Genomic DNA, 23,785 nt, shown 5'->3' with positions numbered 1-23,785 from the left:
AATAGTTCACAATAGTTGGACCACTTTAGTTTCCCATCAGCAATGTGCAGGAGTTCTGGTTTCTCCATATCATTGTCTACATTTATTATTTTCCATTAAAATTATTATTTTTCATTTGAGAAGGAGAGGGGCAGAATCAGACAAATGGAGCTCCCATCTGCTAGTTCACTCCTCAGATACCCATGGAGCTGGGCTGGTGTCAGGAGCCAGGTCTCCCATGTGGGTCTCAGGGACCTAACTGCTTGAGCCCACCTGCTGCCTGAAATCAGGAGCTGGAGCCAGGAATTGAACTCAGGCATTAATAATATATAACAGGTGTCTCAACTGGTATATTGACCACCAGGCCAAACATATGGCCTTGATTAATTTTCAAGATTTACTTATTTATTTGAAAGGCATAGTGATAGAGAAGGAGGAACAGAATCTTCTTCTGCTGGTTCACTCCCCAAATCCCAGCAACAGTCATGCCTGGCCCAGGACAGTCAGGAGCCCGGAATTCTCCCGGTCTCCTAGAGGAGGGGCAGGGACCCAAGTACTGGGCCATCACCTGTTACCCAGGTGCATCAGCAGGAAGCTAGGTCAGAAGCATGACTTGATCCCAGGCACTCTGATATGGGATGTGGACATCCTAAGCAGAGGCTTAACCTATTCCACCACCACACCCACCCCAGCTTTAAGATAGTAGCCATCCTGGCGGCCATTTGGGGAGTGAACCAACGGAAGGAAGACCTTTCTCTCTGTTTCTCTCACTGTCTAAAACTCTACCTATCAAAAAAAAAAAAAAAAAAAAAAGATAGTAGCCATCCCAATGTGTATGAACTGTTGCAGAAACCTGGGGGGAGGGGGGGGGACTCCCTTCTTCGAACAGGCACCAGAGAGTGAAAGATGGAAAGTTTATTAACGCCAGTGAGCTCAGTGGGAATCATTTCCTGAGAACTGAGCATCAAACCGAAGTTTCTTACAATATTTATAGGCTCATCAGCATCATAACCTTAACCATTAGAGCACTGGTGGGTTTAAGTTGCAGCCTGCGTGACTTAGGACCACACTTCCAATGGTCAGTGGGTCCAGTATGTTTATGAGAGAGATACCCGAGGAGATTGATAGGGCAGATTTATGCCTGGAGTTACAGAAGCTGAGCTTAGGACATCTTCCCTCCCTAGACGAGGTAACCGCGCACAGCTGCTTCACCAGATAGCTGGGAGCAGCCACTTTTCAGGGTGAGTGTCGGGGTCCCCTTTCCTTCCTTTGTCTCTGGTTGCAGCCTTATTTCCTATACAGAAGGAGCTCACTGTGATTTTGATAAGCATCTCCCTATGTCCAGTGATGTTGAGTATATTTGTTCGTGCTTATTGATCATTTGTTTCTGTTCTTTGGAGAAATATACATTCAAATCCTTTGCCCCATTTTCAGTTAGATTTTTTTTTTCCACTGTTAAGTGTTCTTTATATATCTGGATGTGAACCTCTTACCCAATATATGATTTGCAAATATTTTATCTCTTGCTTAGGTTTGTCTTTTAGCCACTGTGTCCTTTGATGTCCTTTGATGTACATAAATTTTTAATTTCTGTTTTTTAAAGATTGATTTATTTGAAAGGCAGGGAGAGAAAGAGCTCTTCCACCCACCGGTTCACTCCCCCAGATGGCTACAACAGCCAGGGGTTGGGCCAGGGGACAGCCAGGAGCCTGGAACTCCATCTGAGAGTCTTCCATGTGGGTGGCAGGGACCCAAACCGTTGGGCCATCTGCTGCTGCTTTCCCAGGTGCATTAGCAGGGAGCTGGATTGGATGTGGAGCAGCTGAGACTCCAACCTGTGCTCATATGGGATGCCGGTGTCCTAGGCTGCAGCTTAACCCTCTGTGCCATTATGCTGGCCCCAAATTTTTAATTCTGACAGTTCATTTTTTTCCATTTTTATTGCCTGTGCTTTTCATGTCGTATCCAGAAACCATTGCCAGATCATGTCATGAAGACTTTTCCTCATGTTTTTTCCCAGGAGTTTTGTAGATTTAGCGCTTACTGTTAGGTCTTTAATCTCTTTTCTGCTTACTCTTGTTTATGGTGTAAGGAAGGGTTCAGGTTCATTTTTCACTTGTGGGTATCCAGCTTTCTCAGTGCTGTTTGTTGAAAACACTGTCCTTTACACAGTGAATGGCCTTGGCTCCCTTGATAAATATCACTGAGCCATATACATGAGGGGCTTATTTCTGGACTCTCTGTTCCATTGCTGTAAATGTGTGTCTTTATGCTGCTACGATTTTGCTTTAATTATTGCAGCATTTTAGTAAGTTCTGAAGTTGGAAAGTGTGAATCTTTCAAATTTATTCTTTTTTTTCCAGTTTTTTTGCTGTCCAGTGCTTTATGCAGTTCTATATAAATTTGACTATTAAATACTTTTCCATTTCTTCAAAAAAGCTGGTGTAATTTATATAGGAATTGTGTTGAATCTTCAGATTACTTTGGGTATGATGTCATCTTAACAATATTAAGCCTTCTAATTCACTAACATTGGTCTTCCCACTTATTTATGTCATCTTTAATTTCCTTAGCAATGTCCTTTAGTTTTCAGTGCACCCTTTTCTTTCACCCCCTTGGTTAAATTTATTCCTAGTTATTGTATTCTTTTAGATTTTCATTGCTAGTGTACAGAAATGCAGCTTCCTGTTGATTTTGTGTCTTGCAGTTTTGCAAGTTTTCTGTGTGCCTGTGTGTGGCATCTTTATGGTTTGCAGTGTTCAAGATCTTGTTATCTATGAACAGAGAGAATTTTACTTTTCCCTTTCCAATGTAGATGCCTTTTCTTTCCTAATGGCTAGTACTTTAAGTATTCTGTATTTAAAGGATAGAGGTGGTAAAAGGTGGCATCCTTGTCTTTTTTCTGATCTTAAGGGAAAACTTTCAGTCCCTCACCATTGAATATGATATTAGCTGTGGAGGAGATTTCCTTCTAACCTAGTTTGTTGAGTATTTCCATCATGAAAGACCATTGCATTGTGTCAAAGGTCTTTTCTACAGCAGTTGAGATAATCATGTGACTTTTTTCTTTCATTCTATTAATGTTAACTATTACTTTGGTTTTCTTATGTTTCGCGACCATTATGTTCCAATAATGAACTTGATTGATTGCTGATTCCATCTCTTTAGCAGTTATGAGTCTATTATGAGTCAGTTTTGGCGGTTTGTATGTTTCTAGGAATTTATTTCATCTAGGTTATCTAGTGTTTTGGTGCACAGTTATCCAGTTTTCTCTTATAACCCTTTTTTATGTAGAATTGGCAGTTCAGGTTGAACAGATGTAACCCCAAAATCTGAAATGCGCTGAAAGCTGAAACTTTCTGAGTACCTGGTGCTCAGACAGTCTCAGGTTTGGGTGCATTTCTGATTTCTGATTTTGGATTTTCAGATTAGGAATGATCAGCTGGTAAAGTGTATGCAAGTATTCTGAAATCTGAAAAACTCTGAAACCTGAACCACTTCTGCTCCTGAGCATTTTGGGTAAGAGAAAGTCAGCCTTTAATGCATCTACTTTCAGGTCTGACCTTTGTTAATTTTAATTGTCTCTTTTCCTTAATCAGTATAGTTTATAGGTTTGTCAGTGTTGTTGATGTTATTTAAAACAAAACAAAAAACAAGGGCCAGCATTGTGGTACAGCAGGTTAAGCTATCACTTGCAATAACAGCATTTAGTGCTGTTTTAGTCCCTGCTGCTCCACTTCCCATCCAGCTTCCTGCTAATGTGCCTGGGAAGGCAGCAGATGATGATGGCCCAAGTGCTTGGGCCCCTGCACCCATGTGGGAGACATGGTTAAGGTTTCTGGCTCCTGATTTTGGCCACTGGGGAAGTGAACCAGTGGATGTTCCAACTCTCTTCTCCTCCCCCTCCTGTCTGGGCCTCTCCCACTCCCCCTCCTCACCTTGGACCCTTGTTGCTCCCTCTCTGTCACTCTGCCTTTCAGATGAATAAATCAATCAACCTAGGGGCTGCCAGTGTGGCACAGCAGGTAACACAGCATCATGCTACACTGGCATTCCATGTGGGTGCCAGTTCCTATCCTGGCTGTTCACTTCTAATCCAACTCCCTGCTCAGGGCCTGGGAAAAGTGGCAGAGAATGGCTTGAGTTTTTGGGCCCCTGCACCCACCCACATAGGGGACCCAGATGGATCTCATAGCTCTTGGCTTCAGCCTGGCTCACTGCTGGCCACTTTGGCCATCTAGGGAGTAAACCAGTGGATAGAGGATATCTCTCTCTCCCTCACTCCCCCCCATCCCTCGCTCCCTCTCTTCTTCCTTCCCTCCCTCCCTCTCTCCCTCCCTCCACCTCTCCTTCCTTCTCTCCGTTTCTGTAGCTACGACATTCAAATAAATAAAATTTAAAAAGCTAAATGAAGAAATCGTTTTTAAAAACTTGGCCATTGATTTTTTTTTTCTATTGTGTTTCTGCTCTCTGTGCTCTTTATCGCTTCTGCACTTCTGGCGCTGCACTTGGCTTGCTCTCGCCTAGTTTGTTCTGGTGGAAAGTTAGGTTGTTGATTGAAATCTTTTTTTTTTATCGTAAGTTTTGCTCTGCAGTGTTTTCATTAGTCTCAAGGTGTTCTCATTTTCCTTATGATTTCTTCTTTTATTTACTGGTCGTTTCAAAGGGTGCTTTTAAATATCCATGTATTTTTGATTTTTCCAGCTTTCTCTCTGTTACTGATTTCCAGTTTCATTCCATTGTGATCAGGAAATACTTTTCATGATTTTAATTTTTTTTTAATTTATTAAGACGTTGTGTAGCCCTGTGCGCTCTGTCCTGGGAATATCCATATGCACTTGAGGAAATTTTATTGTTGGATAGAATTCTGTTGAGTATAATTGGTTTATAATCTTCAAATCTTTTATTTGCTGTTGATATATCTGGTTGCTCTGTTCATTATTGAAAGTAGTATAGAAAAATCTCCAACTATTTCTATTAATGTAAAACTGTCTTATTTTCCCCTTCAATTCTGTCAGTGTTTGCTTTGTATATATTGGGGCTGTATTCTATGAGGCATATATACTTATAATTATTGTCTCTTCTTGGTGAATTTACCTTTTCCTCGGCATATTTTGTCCTTTGTCTCATAATGGTTTTTGACAAAGTTTGTGTATTGTCTGATAATTTGTATAATAGCCTCTGTTGTCTTTCATTGTTTGCATGGAAATCTCTCCTTTCACTGAACCTGTTTGTCTCTATATCTCAGGTTAATTAGATTCTTCAAATATTCTGTTCATCTCTGCATTTTGATTGGAGAGTATATCTACTGATATTGCTGATACAAAAGGATTTCTGCCATTTTCTACTTGTTTTCTGGAAAGAGTTTTGCCCCATATTTTCTCCATTACACCTTTTTTTGTGTTTAGTTGATTTTTCTGTGTGATGTTTCTTCTTGAGTCAATTCTGGTATGTAATCTTTCAAGCAAATTTCCATTTCTTCTGAGCTGTCAAATTTATTGTAGACTTAACTCATAAAATTCCTACATTATGTGTTTTTAAAGTTTTATTTATTTGAAAGGCAGGGAGGGAGAGAGAGCAAGAAAGAGAGCTCTCCCATTGCTGGTTCCTTATTCCAAATGCCCACAACAGCGAGGGAGGGTCAGGCCAGAGCTAGCAGCCCATAAATCAATCCAGGTTTCCTATAGGGGTGGCAGGAGCCAACCAAGTACTTGAACTATCACCTGTTGCCTCCCAGGAAGTGCAACAGCAGGAAGCTAAAATCAGAAGTGGAGCCAGGACTTGAACCCAGGCACTGCATTATGGGATGTAGGTGTCCCAAGTGGTTTCTCAAATGCTGTGCCAAATGCCTACCCCCATTATCTTCAGTTACATTTTTTTAAATTAGGATTTACAAGTATTTTTTATTTTTTTTAGACATTCTGAGAAATGACCAAAAGTGCAGTACATGAAAAAACTGGATTAGTTTTAACAATCTCTGAGAACTTTAAATTCTAGATTTGCATATTTTGAAACAACTCCTAAAGGAGAGACTAAAAACAATGCTTAGGCATCCTGGCGACATAAGGGAAACCTGCCACCTTGTGTCTGGCTCGCGCCTTTGAGCTTGCTGCTTTGGCAGTCTTTTGCCTGCCCCCCACAGACTCTGAGAACAGGGGGTGTTTGCCCGCATGTCTCCCACGGGGCTCCTGGGCGCCGTGCCTGCGTGGTGGCAAGTGCCTGGTGGAGCTGCGCTTGGGACTATGGCTTCTCTGCTGCCGGTCCTGGCTCCTGGCAGGCTCTTCACTGCCCTGCTTTTGCTCCTGGTCTTGCTCTTTGTGGGAGGGTAAGGTGTGTTCATCAGGTTTATTAGAATTCCTTAGTTTGTATCAGCAAGAAGACACTTCATCCAGCCCGTGGGGCCCATTGTTCCTGCTCTGGTTTTCCCACGCCTGCCTCCTCTAGCAGTTCTGCCACTTTGCTCTCCTGCTCTCTTGGTCGTCCCCCATCGTCCTCCATCGGGGGCTGGCTGCAGGATCCTGAGGTGGTGCCGGTTCACCCGAGGCTCTGCCCCGGATCGTGAGCCCTGTGGCTGAAGCAGCAAGGGTTTCTCTCTCTGTTTTAAAAAGATTGATTTTATTTATTGGAAAGAGAGTTACAGAGAGAGAGGGAGAGACAGGGAGAGATCTTCCATCTGCTGGTTCACTCCTCAAATGGCCACAATGGCTGGGGCTGGGCCAGGCTGAAGCCAGGAGCCAGGAGCTTCTTCAGAGTCTCCCACAAAGGTGGCAGGGACCCAAGCCCTTAGGCCATCTTCTGCTTTCCCAGGCCATTAACAGGGAGCTGGATTCAAAGTGGAGCAGCTGGGGCTCTTAACTGGTGCCTGTCTGGGCTGCCCGCATCCTAGGTACGAGCGTAGCTTGTCATGCCACAGTGCTGGCCCTCTCTCCATCAGCTCCAGCTGCTTGCATATTAGACTGCTTGAAGTTGTCTCACACATCACTGATGCACTCTCATTTTCCTCGAGTCTCTTTCCTCTGTGTTTCTTTGCTCATGTGTATTGCTGTATCTTCACATGCATTGATATTTTCTTCCACAGGGTCTGATCTGCTGTTAATCTCATTCATTGTGTTTGTCATCTCAGAAATTGCCATTTTCATCTCTAGAGATTCTATTTGGGTCTTTTTTATATTGTAGTGTCTAATTTTGAGTATATAGTTGTAGGTTTTTTAAAATATTCTTGTTTGATAATTCTTATATTTGTGTAAGTTCTGAGTCAGTTTCTGTTGATGAATTTTTCTTTGATAGGGCAGGTGTTTCAATTGATTCTGATTTCTGATACACAAATATCTGTTGAGTTTAATATGCTATTTTTGGTAGATTTTCATATTTCACTTACTGCTTGTTTCAAAGACTTTATTGCCATTATTAAACTAAAATAAGCCTTCATTTAATAAGCAGGTGTGCCTAAATAAGATAACTGCAAAAATGTTAAAAGATCACATTAAAAATGTAAACACAAATGAACAAAAATTGACAGTTCTACTTTTTTTTTTTTTTTTTTTTTTAGAGACCTTGTCACGTACACGAACAGATTGAAAAGATGGGTCAGTCAAATCTAGGAAAAAGTCAACAAAATGAAATTTGTTTAAAAGACTCCCACTGCTGCTACCAGTGAGGACGATTTATCAGCCACTTAGAGAAGAGCAAGAGCCAGGGATGGTAAAGAAGCAGTTTGGCTTGTGAGAGCTAAGGAAATCCGTAGCCGCATTTGAGATTCCCCGAGGAACCCAGGGAAGATGATCCCAAGCCACCACGTCTATTGGCTTTGAAGCCAGTGGACATTGTCCGCTGTGGGTGTTAGCAGTGACTTTGAGATACAGTATGTCAAAAGAATGGCTTGAAGACATTGTTAATTATCCATGTGCAAATTATTCGTGATGGGGACAGTCATTGGACCAGGGTCAACAGACATGCAGAAACAGGAAATGATACAGAAGTGATGTGGGAGGAGAGGAGAACCCATTTTGAGAACAGTGGGCTTCTTTACTGGAGTAATTAAGCAATGGTTAGGAAAGAGGCTGGCCGGGCTCCCCTTAAACATGCTTTGTGGTTCCCAAGAAAAATGCTAGCTCTTTATATCCTGTCTGAAGAACTCTGAGAATGTAACTGCAGAGTACACGGGACAGACTGTCTCTGTGTTGTGTCTCCCAGCGCCCTTGATTTTGTACCTATACCACGTCAGAGTCACTTTCCTCACCGAATATTCTCAGGTTTTCTTTCTTTCTTTTTTTTTTTTTTAAGTAGTAGGAAGAAAATGCAGAAATTTCATATTATGCCATGAAGGTGGCATATTTCTTCTTTATCTGGACCTGGTGAATACAGGATTGTTTAGTATATGAGGCTGTTTGACTACAAAGAAATTTTCTATTTAGTGTTTCCTTTGGCTGCGTATTCAGCCTTGCCCTTGCCCTGAAGGTTGTCATTCTAGGCATGGATTTATCAACTCCTTTATCACCCTAGCCCAAAACATCAAACTTTTTTTTTTTTTTTTTTACAATATCTTTGGCACACAGAAAGGCTTGACATAAGGCACATTTTGAATGTGTACTTTTATTACCTAAGTTTTGTGTGTAATAGATCACAAATATACTTCCATATGTGACAGGTGTTCTATTAAGCATTTAGTACATGAGGGTTCAGGCTAGTTGGGGCTGTTTTGAATTAATTGTGACAAGCTAATAATATCTTTCAAAAGTTTCTTTCCAAACTTGTTGAGCTAATGTTTTCCCTCTGGCTAGTTGGGTAGACTGCATCGTATTTCTGATACTTTTTAAAGACATGTGGGCAGTTACTGTTCATTTGAGCCAGATGTATGTGTTAACTCCTTTTCCTGGAAAGGGAGAAATTTTTTGGGGGGAAGGGGTTGCTGTAATAAATTAGCTTTATGTGACTGCTTATGGAGCTCATCTTCTCTTTAAATGAGTTAGTAGGTGGAAGCTTTTAAAAATACACATAGTCATAATCTTAAAATGAATTTTATTTTTCGTTTTTCAAAGAAGTACAGGTAGGTAAGTGAATTCTGCAAGCATTTGATTTTCATTTATCCTTATTAAATCTTAAGCTACTGAACTTCAGTGATACTTCTCCTTTTATTTTCACATTCAGAATTCTAAGAATTTGCATTGTGGCCGGCGCCGCGGCTCACTAGGCTAATCCTCCGCCTTGCGGCGCCGGCACACCGGGTTCTAGTCCCGGTTGGGGCACCGATCCTGTCCCGGTTGCCCCTCTTCCAGGCCAGCTCTCTGCTGTGGCCCGGGAGTGCAGTGGAGGATGGCCCAAGTGCTTGGGCCCTGCACCCCATGGGAGACCAGGATAAGCACCTGGCTCCTGCCATCGGATCAGCGCGGTGCGCCGGCCGCAGAGCGCCTACCGCGGCGGCCATTGGAGGGTGAACCAACGGCAAACAAAAGGAAGACCTTTCTCTCTGTCTCTCTCTCACTGTCCACTCTGCCTGTCAAAAATTAAAAAAAAAAAAAAAGAATTTGCGTTGTAAATTTGGGCTTTTGATGTAGTAGCCTTTGCACTTTCTGATTCTGTTGATAGTAGATTCTTAAAGTTGTTTCCGTGGAAGACTTATCAAAATTTTCGTTTCTTCAAGGTGTCGACTTTAAGGTGAAAACAATTTCAGTGGATGGAAATAAGGCTAAACTTGCAATATGGGTAAGTGTTCTCTTAAATAAACTATTAAACTTGTGTTTTTTTAGGGGATTAGAAATTGGTTTGTGTAGTGTTCTAGAGGTGAACAATTTGTATTAAATAACAGAAGATTTGATGCTGAATGAAGGGTAAGTAGTTATATCTTATAGTGGGGTAATTAGGCTGAGACTGACTTAATTTTTAAAAGTCAGAATCCCTTCAGAATATTCCAAAGCAGAGTAGAGGATTCCTAAAATCCGTGTCATCTGCTGCCTGTGTCCCTTAGAACTTTGAAAAGACCAGCTCGGCTGAACGAGCTCTAAAGGAACTGCTGAGGGGAAGGTCCTGAAGTGACGTCTAAGGAGAAAAATACTTTTCCTGTTTGTTCATATAGATATTTATAAAATTTGAGTTTGCCAGTTTGGGGTTTATTTTTTAGTGCCTTGTTTTTTCTTACTGGCTGCTTTTCATTTCCTTGTGAAGCCATCCTTTCTGAGCCACATTGCTCTGCCAATAGACCTCTTAGTGCTAGTGCTAAATAAGCTAGCATTAACTGGCAAAACCATCCAAGATGCTGGTGTCCCTGTCTGTCTCTCCCTTGCGCCCCTTCTCCTATCTCTGTCTAAGTTTGATTGATAATATATAAATATGCTTCGTAGTATTTGTCTAATTTCCACAAATTCTCTGATAAGCATATAAAATTTATCAAAAAGTTTATGGAAAATGGAATAAAAAGATAAGCTTATTTTGTGTAAATAAAAAATAAATAAAAAGTGTAAAACATTTTGAAATCCATGTGTAGTATTTTCCTTTAAAAAAAAGAAAGATTTATTTTATTTATTTGAAAGGGAGAGTTACAAAGAGAGAGGGAGAGACTGAGAAGTCTTCATCCACTGGTTCACTCCCCAAATGGCCACAGTGGCCAGCGCTGGGCCGGGCCAGGCCGAAGCCGGCAGCCAGGAGCTTCTTCCGGGTGCAGGGACCCAAGCCCTTAGGCCATCTTTGCTGCTTTCCTAGGTGCAGTAGCAGGGAGTTGCTTCAGAAGTGGAGCTCCCGGGACTCGAACTGGCACAATATGGGATGCCAGCATAGCAGGTGGCAGCTTTACCTGCTACACCATAACACTGTCCCTAGTAATATTTTTTTTTTCATTATTTAGAGAATACTTTATTAGTTCTGTAATCAAACCCACGTAGATAAGACCTTACATATTTAATACAGTGCGTTACCCCTGTACAAATGGAAGAAAAAATTAAGTTTAACGTTTCTAGACCAATATGGCTGTTAATTTCTGTACAATACCTCAACATGGTAAACTGGGATACTTTTCTCAAAGTTGACAGAACAGCTAAAGTTTCCAAAAATTCAATTATATATATATATATATATACACACACACATATATATATGTTTATATAAAAAGCCCAGTAATAGCAGTATGTTATGTATCAATAGCAGCAACAGCTTTTCCAGGTTCTGCAGTCATTTGAACAAAATTATAGAGACATCTAGCACACTCCATTAAAAAAAAAAAAAGAAAAAAGGTAAAAAAACAAAACCCCGAAAACAGCAAAGTTTTGTTACTGTAGTGGTACCTGGCACCATTTTTTTTTAATTAGCTTCTCAATCATCTGGAAAGAAAACATTCTAGAATAACATCATTAAAAACAGCTCTGATAAAGCACAGTCACTACTACGTATCATGAAGCAGGTACAAGATATTTTACATTCACAGAGGTATGATACAGTACTGTCCTACATCTATAATCCTAGTAATATTTTTAATAATACGTGTTTTTCCATGAACTTTGTGAGTACCCCTCATATACATGTATTTCGAAAACTTTTGTACCAAAATATGTTTCCAATTCCATTTTTCATGAACATGTTGAAGTCTCCTCCTGTTCTCATAACAGTGTTAGAACTGGCAAGCAGTGGTCAAATTGAGGCACTTCCTGTGGAGGCTCAGTGGTCAGGCTTTGTATTCATACGAGGGTTTTCATCTTACTGGTGTTCTCCAAATGGTACCCTGTTTCTAACCTTAGTTATCCCAAAATAATAAGTAAGCGTGCTTAATGTTTTGAGGTACTTTTTTTCTAAAATATAGTATTTTAAATGATTGTCTCTTTGCCCCTCTTCCCCAGATGTATTTAATATCTATCAGAATGGTTATGTCTGTCTGAAAATGAAGTGGAAAATGTTGGACTTGACCACAATACAATATATTGTGCAGTTTAAGAGAGCTGGCTTCCTCCTGTGCTAGAGCGGAGGCCTGCTTTTCCAGCTGCTTTTCCAGGTTGATTTGTCACCCCTTTCTGCTCTGCTGTGGCTTTGTAAAATGTGGGAGTTGGAGTAGGACCTGAGAGGTGGTTGCAGTGCGTTTTTCATGTCAGACAGGAAGGTTCCTTTGTTTGCTTTTGCACTGTGTGATAAAAAGGCTGGCCAGGTGCTCCCGAAGAGCCATCCTCACCATAGGTCAGTAAGTGCTTTGTTAAAGGAAGGAGGTTTTCTCTCTGGCTGCAACAGGGCTAGGGAGTGTCTGGCACTCCGAGACCCGCAGAATCACTTTTTGCTAAGGCAACTATGGCAGGACTTGAAAGTCAATAAATCTATAGCAGGCCAGTTTTTAAGTTGATGGTTTTGTGTGGCCTACAAATGATGCTAGAAATACGCAAATGGTCCCTGGTAGAAAAAACGTTCCTCACCCCTGGGCCATGAGAACAACGCAGGTTCTTTCTAAAAAGAGAATTTAGTAAGAAATTAATAAAGAAAATTCATCATTAATTAATTAAATAATTAGGAAGGCAGAGACAGAGATAGAAACAGATTTTCCGGATGCTGGTTACCTGCAGCAGCCCTGCGTCGGGTCAAAGCCAGGAGCCTAGAACTCAATCCAGGTCTTCCACATGGGGGCAGGGACCCAGGTTACTAGAGCCAGCACATGCTCTGCCTCTCAGGGTGTGCATTAGCTGGGCATTGGAATGAAAAATGGAGACCAGAAGCGGAGCCCATACTCATCTGCAGGCACTTCCACATATATGTGGGATGGGGCATCCCAAGTGTCTTAACTGCTGCACCAAGTAACTTCCCCAGGGAGTTCATTTTTAAGCAGTGAATACATATTAGTGAGCCTCCCTTAAAGTACTGAGGCACATGCCTATGTACTGTTACACATTTATACATATGCACTTTTCCAAAAAGAGATTACAGCTTATTATTATTATTATTATTATTATTTTTTTGGACAGGCAGAGTTAGACAGTGAGTGAGAGAGACAGACAGAAAGAAAGGTCTTCCTTTTTCAGTTGATTCACTCCCCAAATGGCTGTTACAGCTGGAACTATGCCAATCCGAAGCCAGGAGCTAGGTGCTTCCTCCTGGTCTCCCATGCGGGTGCAGGGCCCAAGGACTTGGGCCATCCTCGACTGCACTCCCAGGCCACAGCAGAGAGCTGGCCTGCAAGAGGAGCAACCGGGACAGAATCTGGCACCCCAACCGGGACTAGAACCTGGGGTGCCGGCGCTGCAGGCAGAGGATTAGCCTAGTGAGCTACAGCGCCGGCTTTATTTATTTATTATTATTATATATATTTTTTTACCTATGTGTCCTCCTCCTGTGCTCATCCATTCAGTGTATACATCTTTCATCAGTATAGAGATACATCAGTTTAAGTGGCCATCTGGTATGCCGTTTCATGGCTCTGCCTAAATATAGGGAACCCTAAGTGTGAGATCTTGAACTGCTGCCAGTTTTTAGAGACAAGCGAAGTTTGATGGGTATCCTGACTAATATGTCTCTGTATACTTGCCCAGCTGGCTTCGAGTGAAGATTTAACACTGATGTAAACTGAAAAGTCTTGTTTCTCCCAGCAGTTACATGTTCATGCCCACTCTTTCACACCTGTATCTGTACTAAATATTGTTTGTCTTTCACAGTTTTTCACTTATGTTTGCATTTCTTTTGACTAGTGAGGTTCTTTTTTATGTATTTATTGGCTGTTTATACACTTGCTCATTTTATTTGAGAACTTATTTTCATGATAAAGTCTTTATATAATAAGATATTACCTTTTTATCATATGCTATATTTTTTCTGCTCTGCTATTTATCTTTAAAACATTTTTTTAAGATGGATATTTGGGGCCAGCGTTGTGGTGTAGTGGGTTAAGCTGTCACCTACAATGCAGGCATCCTAGCTGGGTGCCAGTTCAAGCTGCTCCAGTCCAGCTCCCTGCTAATGCACCTGGGAAAGCAGCAGAAGATGGCCCAAATACTTGGATCCCTGCCACCCATGTGGGAGACCCTGATGGAGTTCCAGGCTCCTGGCTTCTGCCCAAACCAGGCCTGGCCATTGCGGTCATTTGGGAGTGAACCGTCAGATGGAAAAATCTCCCTTCTCTCTCTTGTCTCTCCTTCTCTCTGTATAACTCTGCCTTTCACATAAATAAATAAATTTTTTAAAAAGATGAGTGTGTGTGTGTATGTGTGTGTGTGTAATACACACTGTCATACTCCAGGTTTTTCTTTTCAGTTTGTCATTTAACTTCAATCTTGTTAAGGATGAGTGTGTAGATGGGGGTCATATGGTCAGAGCAGTTATTCATGGCATCTGGATGTCATGTCATGTTTTGGAAGGCCTTTCTACTCAATATTTTAAATATATGGATCCATAGTTTCTTCTAATTGTGCATGTTTTTATTTATATAAATGAGTTCATCCCCCACTTGGAAGCCTCTTCTAGGATGAAACAGAATAACCCTGTCCCATTGCCTTCTGAAGTGTGTTCTCATTATGGCCTGCATGTCATCTGCAAAGATGTTTTCTTCCATTGCCTTTTCTATGTACTTGCCTCATTTCCACTGCCTGTGTTCTATTATTCAGCCTTTCTAGGTATTTTATAGCCAGTGATGTATCCATGTCCATCTTCAGTAGTCTCCTCTCTCCTTCCCCCATTAGAAAATAAACCACAGGAGACCAAGAGCTCTGCCTTTTATTTTGAAAAGATTTCATTACACTTGCCATCTGCTCCTATTTCGAAAACAAACACAAGCAAAAATCTCACATCTGATGATGCAGTTACATTTTGTAGTTGCTATAAGTCCTGATCTAATGCCATGGCACAGGGCTTCCAAATTATCACACCTATGTAAACATGTTTATAAGTGGATCTATAATTAATAATTAATATTCATAGCATAATTAATATTCATGTGTGAAATGTCAAAAACATGTAATAGCTTACTTTTAAAACATTTTTGCCACTGTACTCCATCAGTATGTATGAGTATGTACCAATTAGAAATGAAATTTCTAAGTGGAAATGTAAAAAAATTTGTTTTGCAGGACTTGCATTCCCATTTTTAGCTTGTGTCTCACTGAGGTGGTTTTTGAAGGCAGTTCATGTGCCCTTGCTTTCTGCTAGATTGCAGATCTGTTTACTAAAGTTACAGATGTAGTTTCATCATGCAAATACGATGACATTTTTCCTGTCTTGGGATTCAACTAGTTCTTGCTTGGTCCTTGCCCCAAACTACTTGTTAAGAGAATGGAACAGTGTTCTGGTATGGAAAAGCAGCTGATTCTTAAATTCTATAATTCTCTGTTCCAAAACGTAGTCTCTTAAATAATGATTTTTTTCTTCTTATCCCTCTCTTGGAGTAGGGGAAGGGGGAAAGTTGCAGTACTCAAAGTTAAATGGGTAACATGATGGAATTCTAAAAGTTACAACATATCTGGATAGTAAGTAATTTGAAAGGTGCTAATTTACTGTGGTGTGTGCTGTTTTGTTTTGTGCTCTGCCTTACAGTGAGTAGCCAGGGGCTAGGGTTTATTTAACATAGTGGTGTGTCTTCTCTCAGGCCTGTGGTTCCAGGACCCCCTGCAGATGCTCCAGTCCCTACATAAAATGATGCAGTGTTTGCATAGAACCTGAGCACCTCCCACAGTGTGCCTTAATCATCCCTGGCTTGCATTCAACACCTAATACAGTGGAAATGGTGTGGAAAGAGTTGTTACACCATGTTGCTTAGGGAATAACTACAAGAAGAATAGACCTGTTATGTGTTCAGTAGAAACAAAATACTTTTTTCCTAAATGTTTCTATCTGTGGATGCAGAAGTCACTCCCATGGGATGGGTCAACTGTATAAATTTTTATTTTGTTTTTATGACTCCAATTTTCTGAGATAAGTACTGATCCAAGGCTCTGGGCATTTCTAGTTTCTAGATAAATACTTTTTCTCAGTTGCTTTCCAGAACAGGTGGGAAGCAGATTTTTTAGCCTAGTGGTTAAGAGGCCCACATCTCACACCAGTGCCTGGGTTCAGTTCCCAGACTCAGCTTCCTACCAGTGCAAGTCCTGGGAAGCAGTGGTGATCCCCACGTAGCTGGGTCCTTGACTCCCACGTGGGAGACCTGTGTTAAGCTCTCAGCTCCCAGCTCCCAGCTTTGACTTTGGTCCATTCCTGGCTACTGTAGGCATTTGGGAGTAAACTCTGGGTGGGGGTTCTCTGTGTCTCTCTTGTCTTATCTCTGTCTCTTTGCCTCTCAAATTAATAGAAAATATTTAAAGTAGTGGTTGGTTTTTTTTTTTCCTGTCAAACTTGAATCTTGATCTTTTGATCTTAGGGGTCAAAACATATTTCTGGACATCCAGACATCTATGTGGTGTTTGTTTTCTCTTTCTTTCTTTCTTTCTTTCTTTCTTTCTTTCTTTCTTTCTTTCTTTCCTTTTCTTTTCTTTTCTTTTCTTTTCTTTTCTTTTCTTTTCTCTTCTCTTCTCTTCTCTTCTCTTCTCTTCTCTTCTCTTCTCTTCTCTTCTCTTCTCTTCATCCAGACATCTATGTGGTGTTTTCTTTCTTTCTTTCTTTCTTTCTTTTCTTTTCTTTTCTTTTCTTTTCTTTTCTCTTCTCTTCTCTTCTCTTCTCTTCTCTTCTCTTCTCTTCTCTTCTCTTCTTTCTGACAGGCAGAGTTAGAGAGAGAGACAGAGAGAAAGGTCTTCCTTCCCTTGGTTCACCTCCCAAATGGCCTCTATGGCTGGTACTGCACCGATCCGAAGCCAGGAGCCAGGTGCTTCCTCCTGGTCTCCCATGTGGGTGCAGGGCCCAAGCACTTGGGCCATCCTCCACTGCCTTCCCGGGCCACAGCAGAGAGCTGGACTGGAAGAGGAGCAACCAGGACAGAACCGGCGCCCCAACTGGGACTAGAACCCGGGGTGCCTGCGCCGCAGGCGGAAGATTGGCCTAGTGAGCCGTGGTGCAGGCCATGTGGTGTTTTCTTAATGACTATGAAATCATAATATTAACTTGTATCATGTTTTCAATTGCCATCTGCTATAGATAGCATATCAATTTGTTTTATGGAGCTTTTAATTTATTATTGGTCTTTATAAAGTTGAGCAAATTTGCAAATCAGATAACTTTAATATCATAGGCAGATTTTCTAAGAAACCTAGAAACAGGGCCGGCGCCGCGGCTCACTTGGCTAATCCTCCGCCTGCGGCGCTGGCACCCGGGTTCTAGTCCTGGTTGGGGTGCCGGATTCTGTCCCGGTTGCTCCTTTTCCTGTCCAGCTCTCTGCTGTGGCCCCGGGAGTGCAGTGGAGGATGGCCCAAGTGCTTGGGCCCTGCACCCACATGGGAGACCAGGAGAAGCACATGGCTCGTGGCTTCGGATCAGTGCAGTGCGCCGGCCACAGCAGCCACTGGGGGGTGAACCAACGGAAAAGGAAGACCTTTCTCTCTGGCTCTCTCTCTCTCACTGTCCACTCTGCCTTTTAAAAAAAGAAAAAAAGAAACCTATAAACAGAATACTCATTGTTTTATCTTATAAATTTATCTGTTTAAAAAACTATAATTCTCAGTGTGTTACATCTTCATTTAAACGTGGGAGTTGGGGCATAGTTTCCCGGTGGTGAGAAGGTAGCAGTGGCATGCTGTGTCTGCTGTCTGCAGAGAGGGTTATACTCAAAGTTGTTTTCCTCAGATAGAAAACATGTAAAAGAGCCCAACCTAAAATCCCTCACATAAGTAAGATGCTTTTCTAATGCTCTTTAAATCTGGTTCTCAACTTGAATCCACATTAGAATCACCTGGCAAGATTTTTAAAATTCTCGTCGTTACTGTAGATCCGTTAACTCAGAATCTTTGGAGGTTGGACCCAAAGATTCCCAGAAAATTTCATTGTGCTGCTGAATGTGTATCTCAGTTTTTGTTCCAAATTCTTGTTCCTGCATGAGATAAGAATTTAAAGTGGAGGCCGAAGTAAAGTACTTAAATGACAGTGAGAGCAGGGGGTGAGTACACACTCAGGTGTGAGTGCTGGCAAGCCCTCCAGGAAAGAGACTGCCTACTAGGAGAGTGCTCCCAAGCCCAGCCACCCGCGCTGTGGGACATTATACAGACAATATGCAAATGAGCTAGAGTGTGAGCACGTGCGGCTCTAAGTATCTGTGCTCAGGGCGTCACCTCCTTCTTGGTGTGGGAGACTCGGGCTCGTCATGGAAGGTGGACAGATGGGATTGGCACGTAAAGACATGGAGTTAAGGCACAGCGCTGAAGACCGAAGTTGTAGAAAAGTCTTCCAGCTCATTTTTCCATAACTCCCTGCCTATTCTGGGCCCCCTGTCACAGCCAGAGTCGAGAACTGTGGCTTCAATGAAATGGGTTTCATGTTTGATAAAGATCAGAAATCCAAAAGGACAGAAAACTTACTTAGATGTACTTTTCTAGAGGTGAATCAGTACTTATTAATTTTATTTTAAGTAACACATGTTAATAAGAGGATACATGTTCTTTAAATTCCAGATTATTACTGAGCTTGAGCATTGAAACTGTTTTAAATAATGCTTGACTCTATACTGTTAAATTGATGTATTGAGGGTCTGTTACTTATACTTTGTTTTATTTACTAATAATTGATTCTTACTTTTAGGATACTGCTGGTCAAGAAAGGTTTAGAACTCTAACTCCAAGCTATTACAGAGGTGCACAGGGTGTTATTTTAGGTAAGTTCTTACCTTAATTTACTATTTTAAATTTTGCTTGTTGGAATTTCTGATTTTTCTTACTCTGTGAAGGTCAGTAAATTTTTGTTTTATTATTCTGTAGGGCTACTTTTATGTAACTTGAAAATATATTAACTTCCCTTAATATTAATAAATATTTAAACTTTTACAGCTTTCATCTAGCAATTGAAAAATAAAGACAAGATTAGCATATTTGGGTTAAAGGCACATGTTGATAAGGGCTTTACTGAAGCTCAGTCTACGTGTTGGTCTGTTTTGGAGCATTACCCGAAACTGGTCTCCACCCTTCAGTGCATGAATACCTGCTCCAGTTTATAAAGAAGGAGAGAAGTTGTTGCTTGGTAGAATCTGTTCTGTCAGTTTTAAAAGAATAGTACAGGAATGAAGCTGTGGCTCAAGCCCGAGCTGCTGCTCCTCTGGTCCAGCTCTCTGCTGTGGCCTGGGAAAGCAGTAGAGGAAGGCCCAAGTCCTTGGGCCCCTGCACCCACATGGGAGACCTGCAGGCTCCTGGCTTTGGATCGGCTGAGCTCTGGCCATTGGAGCCATCTAGGGAATGAACCAGTGGATGGAAGGCCTCTTTCTCTCTCTCTCTCTCTCTCTTTCTCTCTCTCTCTCTCTCTTTCTGCTTTTGCCTCTCTCTAACTCTGCCTTTCAAATAAATAAATCTTAAAAAATAAGAGAATAGTACAAAGCATTTAACACTGTTCATAAACTGAATTGGAAAATCCAAATGTGAATTGTTGTAATTTGTTGAAAAGTGCTTATTCTTAATATTCCTGGGAAGCTATTTAAAATGAGTAGTTGAGGCCAGCATTATGGCATAACCAGATTAAGCTGCTGCCTGCAATGCTGGCATCCCATATGGACACTGGTTCAAGTCCTGAATGCTCCATTTCCAATTCAGCTCCCTGCTAATGTGCCTGGGAAAACAGAGGAAGATGGCCCAAGTATTTGGTCCCGGACACCCACATGGGAGACCCAGCTGAAGCTTCTGGTCCCTGGCTTTGGCCTGGCCTAAGCCCGGCTGTTGTAGCCATTTGGGGAGTGAACCAATAGACTGAAGATCTCTCTCTCCATCTCCTCCTCCCTCTCTCTGTAATTCTGCCTTTCAAATAAATAAAATCTTTTTTAAAAAATAAAATGAATACTGATCAATTGTGGAGAGAAATATGTAGTTTGATAGCGACACCATTTTGGTTCAGCATCTCCTAAGTTTGGAAAAAGCTTAAATTAGTAACTTCTTGATTATAATCTAAGAGGAAATGACAGTAGAGGATGACAGTCAGGATCCTATTCACCACTGTACTGTGAGTCTTTCAAATTTTCAAATTCTCATCCTTGTAAAAAATAAATTAACAGGGTCATAAATGTTTCAGTTCATATATGTAATTGTTACATTTTGCCAGAGATTTAAATCTAAACACTTGGGCTTTTGGACAGACCTTTATCATTATGGGTGGGAACAGCTGTTTTTTCACTTTTATGGATTTTCAGATACCACATAGGATATAATTTCATTTCTGTCACAGTGTGTGTTAGTAAGATTGACATGTGTCTGTGTGTTCTTTTTTTTTTTTTTTTCCTTAAGATTTATTTACTTACTTGAAAGAATTACAGCAAGAGAGGGAAAGACAAAGATCTGCTGGTTTACTCCCCAAATGACCGCAATGACCAGGGCTGGACCAGACCAAAGCCAGGAGCCAGGAGCTTCATGTGGGTTTCCCACATGGGTGCCAGGGTACAAGCACTTGGTCCATCCTTTCCTGCTTTGCCAGGCACATTAACAGGGAGCTGGCTGGGAAGTGGAGCAGCCGGGACTCGAACCGGCACCCATATGGAATGCTGGCGCTGCAGATGGTGTCTTACCCTGCTGCCACAGCGCTGGCCCCATCTTTTTTTTTAAACACTTGTTTCTTCCATCTGGATCAGTAGGCACACATGATTAAGCATTGAAGATCTAACCAAAACCAAACTTGGCTATATGGTAATGTTAGCTTGTATTTACATATCAGAAGTATAATGTCATGGCTTATCATTTTTCAAGCTTATTTAATAAATGACTCCTTTTATTTCAGTTTATGATGTCACGAGAAGGGACACCTTTGTTAAACTGGATAATTGGTTAAATGAATTGGAAACATACTGTACGAGAAATGACATAGTAAACATGCTAGTTGGAAATAAAATTGATAAGGTAAGAAGGCAGACACTTGGCATTTTGGTTCTATATTTTGGTAACTTTTCTTAATCATTGCATTTGTCTTTTAGGAAAATCGTGAAGTCGACAGAAATGAAGGCCTGAAATTTGCACGGAAGCATTCCATGTTATTTATAGGTAGGTGTGTGAATCAATATCTAACCTTTAATTTTAATGAGAAATTTTAAAAAGGAGTGTTTGCTAAATTTCTTTTTTTATGAACTGTTTTTATTCAATTCATAGTTACCTCCTGCTATAAAATCTAACTACAGAACAAGGCTTTTTTTTTTTTTTTCTTGACAATAAAATAGGACTACATTATGTGAAATCCTTTGGAACACAGTCCTCTCAGGACATAATGGCATTCACTTGGCACCAGAGCTGAAATTAGACCTCCCTGGGCCATGTGCTGGCAGCATCCATCTCACGGGGGAGCTGGTTTGAAGTGCTTTGTCTCGGGCCCCACCCTCAGCTGTGTGAATCCAGATCTGCATTTTAACGAGATGTGATCCCTGTGCACACCACTCTTTGAGAAACATGGTAGCGCAGGGATTGGCCAAGGACAACACGGACCAAGTCTGGCCCTACATTTGTGTCGAAACACAGCCATGTCCAGGTTTACATAGTGCCTTGGGCTGCTTTTGTACTGCATGACAGAGTTCAGTCATTAGAACAGAGACAATGTGGCCCACAAAGCAGAAAATATTTACTGTCTGATCCTTTACAGCAAAAGTTTGACAAGCCCTCATCTAGAAAAGTGGGCTTGCTATTATCACAGTCACCTGGGGAGCTTTGGAAGTGAAAGTCTGTGCCTTGTCACAGGTGTGTGAGATAAACCTTTATTAAAAACACCCTGTTCATTCTGTTGTATAAGCAGCTTGGACATGAACAGTGGAGGGGTTTTCACAAAGGAGCTAAGTGCTGCTTTTACTGCCTACATGCTGTGTGTCCCCTGGTTCTATACTTTAATTTGTTTAATATTTATTGAATACTGAGGACAAACTCAGTGCCCCCAGGGAACTTGGAGTAGGGGTACCGGAGGCAGTGCTGTGAAGGGAGTGGAACATTGGAAGGGGAGCCAGAATGAAGAGGTTGGAGACTGATGAGGAGGCGTTCTCTGAGGCAGTGTGAGGACCTGGAGGAGGTCATGCCCACTGAGAGGAGGCTAGACATGACTGAGGCGGGCGCCCACTGAGTGTGTTACCCAACAGGAAGCACACCGGGCTGGGGCACAGCGTGTGTCAGGTGCCGGGAGATGCTGTACGTCACAGGGAGTGGTGAAGAGATGGATTTTATCCCAGCTGTGTAGGAAAGCTGGAGAGTGGGGATATGATGTGTGGAACCTGGACTATCAGATGTGGAAGCAAGGGAGGCTAGTTCTCTGTGGTGTCTCATATCAGTGAAGCTGCCGGCTTTATGTAACAGTAGTGATTGGTGCAAAGTTGGGAGTTCTGGAAGATGCTGACAGGCTGTGTGCTAGATTGGATGTAGATGTTAGGGAAAGAGGGCTGTCAGACAACTCCAGGTTTTTAGCATGAGCAACTAGGTGGATTGACCCTCCCTTACTTGGGATGTGGAAGATTGAGATGAGAGCAGGTTTGGGGTGAGGGAGTGAGGAATCAAGACCTTTGCTTAGCAAAAGGAGTGTGGCATCTACAGTCATGAGTTGGAGTGATCACTTCAGGAAAGAATGTGGATAGCAAAGGGCTGAAGATTGAGCCCCTGGGGTCCTCCGAGTTTTAGAGGTCAGCAGAAAGAGGCAGTGCCAGATGAGGCTAAGGATGACATGCCAGTCATTCATAGGATTCACAGGAGTGTTGAGTGTGCCGGAAGTCAAGTGAACAAAGTGTTCAAAGAAAGAGGGCATGATTAGCAGGACCAAATGCCAAAAGATGTCAGGAAAGATCAGGACTTTTTATTGGAAAAAATAAAGGATGTCCAGTTTGTGGTCTTGAAAAGAATGGTTTTAATGAAGTGGTGAAAGCAAACGCCTGATTAGAAGAGTTAGAAGAATAAAAGTGAGGCAACAAAGTGGGAACAAGTTACATAGGTAACGCATTAGTTTGCAAAGAGTGGAGAAACTAGGTGGTTGCAAGAAGGGTGTGCGAGCTAGAAGACAAGCTTGTTTTCTAATAAGTTGGAAAAAAATGTGGCAGAAGTTTAGGCTGATTGGTGAGGCCCAATAGAGAGAGGCTGTGATCCGTCAGTGGAGGAGAAGGGGAGGAATTCCAGGCAGTAGAGGAGGGAATGGCTTTAGATAGCAGCAGGGACAGTTTGTGCAGGTAACAGGAGCAAAGGCAGGTGCAAGTGGGTCAGTAGATCGCCTCCTAGTGGAGTGATCAGGCAGGTCTGACTAGGTGGCTTCTATCTTTCCCTGCATGAAGGTGGATGAGCTGCTGAGACAGGAGAGTTTTGAGAAGAAAGACTAAGATGACCTTCTCACAATGGGGGATCCGGAGGGCTGGGAGGCAGTGCTGAGGATCCAGTCGAGTTTCAGGAGCATAGAGTTAAAGTGGGACCAGTGTTCCTAGTTGTCTGTCATTTCATCCAGCCACCTGGAGCTTCTTGGTCACAGAATAATCAGGTTAATTGATTAGCATGGACATGAATCTCCTTATTTTGAAGTAGCACTAATCTGCTTTGGGACCTGGTTTTAATAATTAAATGAACTGCTAGGAAGAAAACCTCCATAGGTTTCAGTAGGGTTTGGAAGTTCCAATTCTATCACAAAATCTTGGGCATATTACATAACCAGTATTCTTATGGATAGAATTTAGCTCAATTTTGAGAGTTGGGGAAAATTCACTAATGTTAAACTTGTACAGAGAAATTGTGGGTGTGGCTCTTCCAATATTGGAGAGTGATAATCATGCTGTAATATTTCCCAGAAAAACATGGGACTAGGGCCA

The 23,785-nt window shown here is 41.7% G+C and overlaps 1 protein-coding gene across 1 annotated transcript in view; it reads left to right on the top strand.

Moving 5' to 3' along the window:
- The window catches only part of RAB18 (RAB18, member RAS oncogene family), a 44,150-nt gene that overhangs the window by 18,367 nt on the left and 1,998 nt on the right, over positions 1-23,785 (top strand). The window contains exons 3-6 of the mRNA XM_062211105.1: positions 9,620-9,681; positions 18,586-18,658; positions 20,755-20,873; positions 20,948-21,014. Coding sequence (XP_062067089.1) covers positions 9,620-9,681; positions 18,586-18,658; positions 20,755-20,873; positions 20,948-21,014 — 321 coding nt within the window. The remainder of the gene's footprint in view (positions 1-9,619; positions 9,682-18,585; positions 18,659-20,754; positions 20,874-20,947; positions 21,015-23,785) is intronic.

This window comes from Lepus europaeus, chromosome 14, assembly GCF_033115175.1.
Source record: "Lepus europaeus isolate LE1 chromosome 14, mLepTim1.pri, whole genome shotgun sequence".
In the NCBI taxonomy this organism is placed as follows: domain Eukaryota; kingdom Metazoa; phylum Chordata; class Mammalia; order Lagomorpha; family Leporidae; genus Lepus; species Lepus europaeus.
This window is presented reverse-complemented; position numbering and strand designations above follow the sequence as displayed.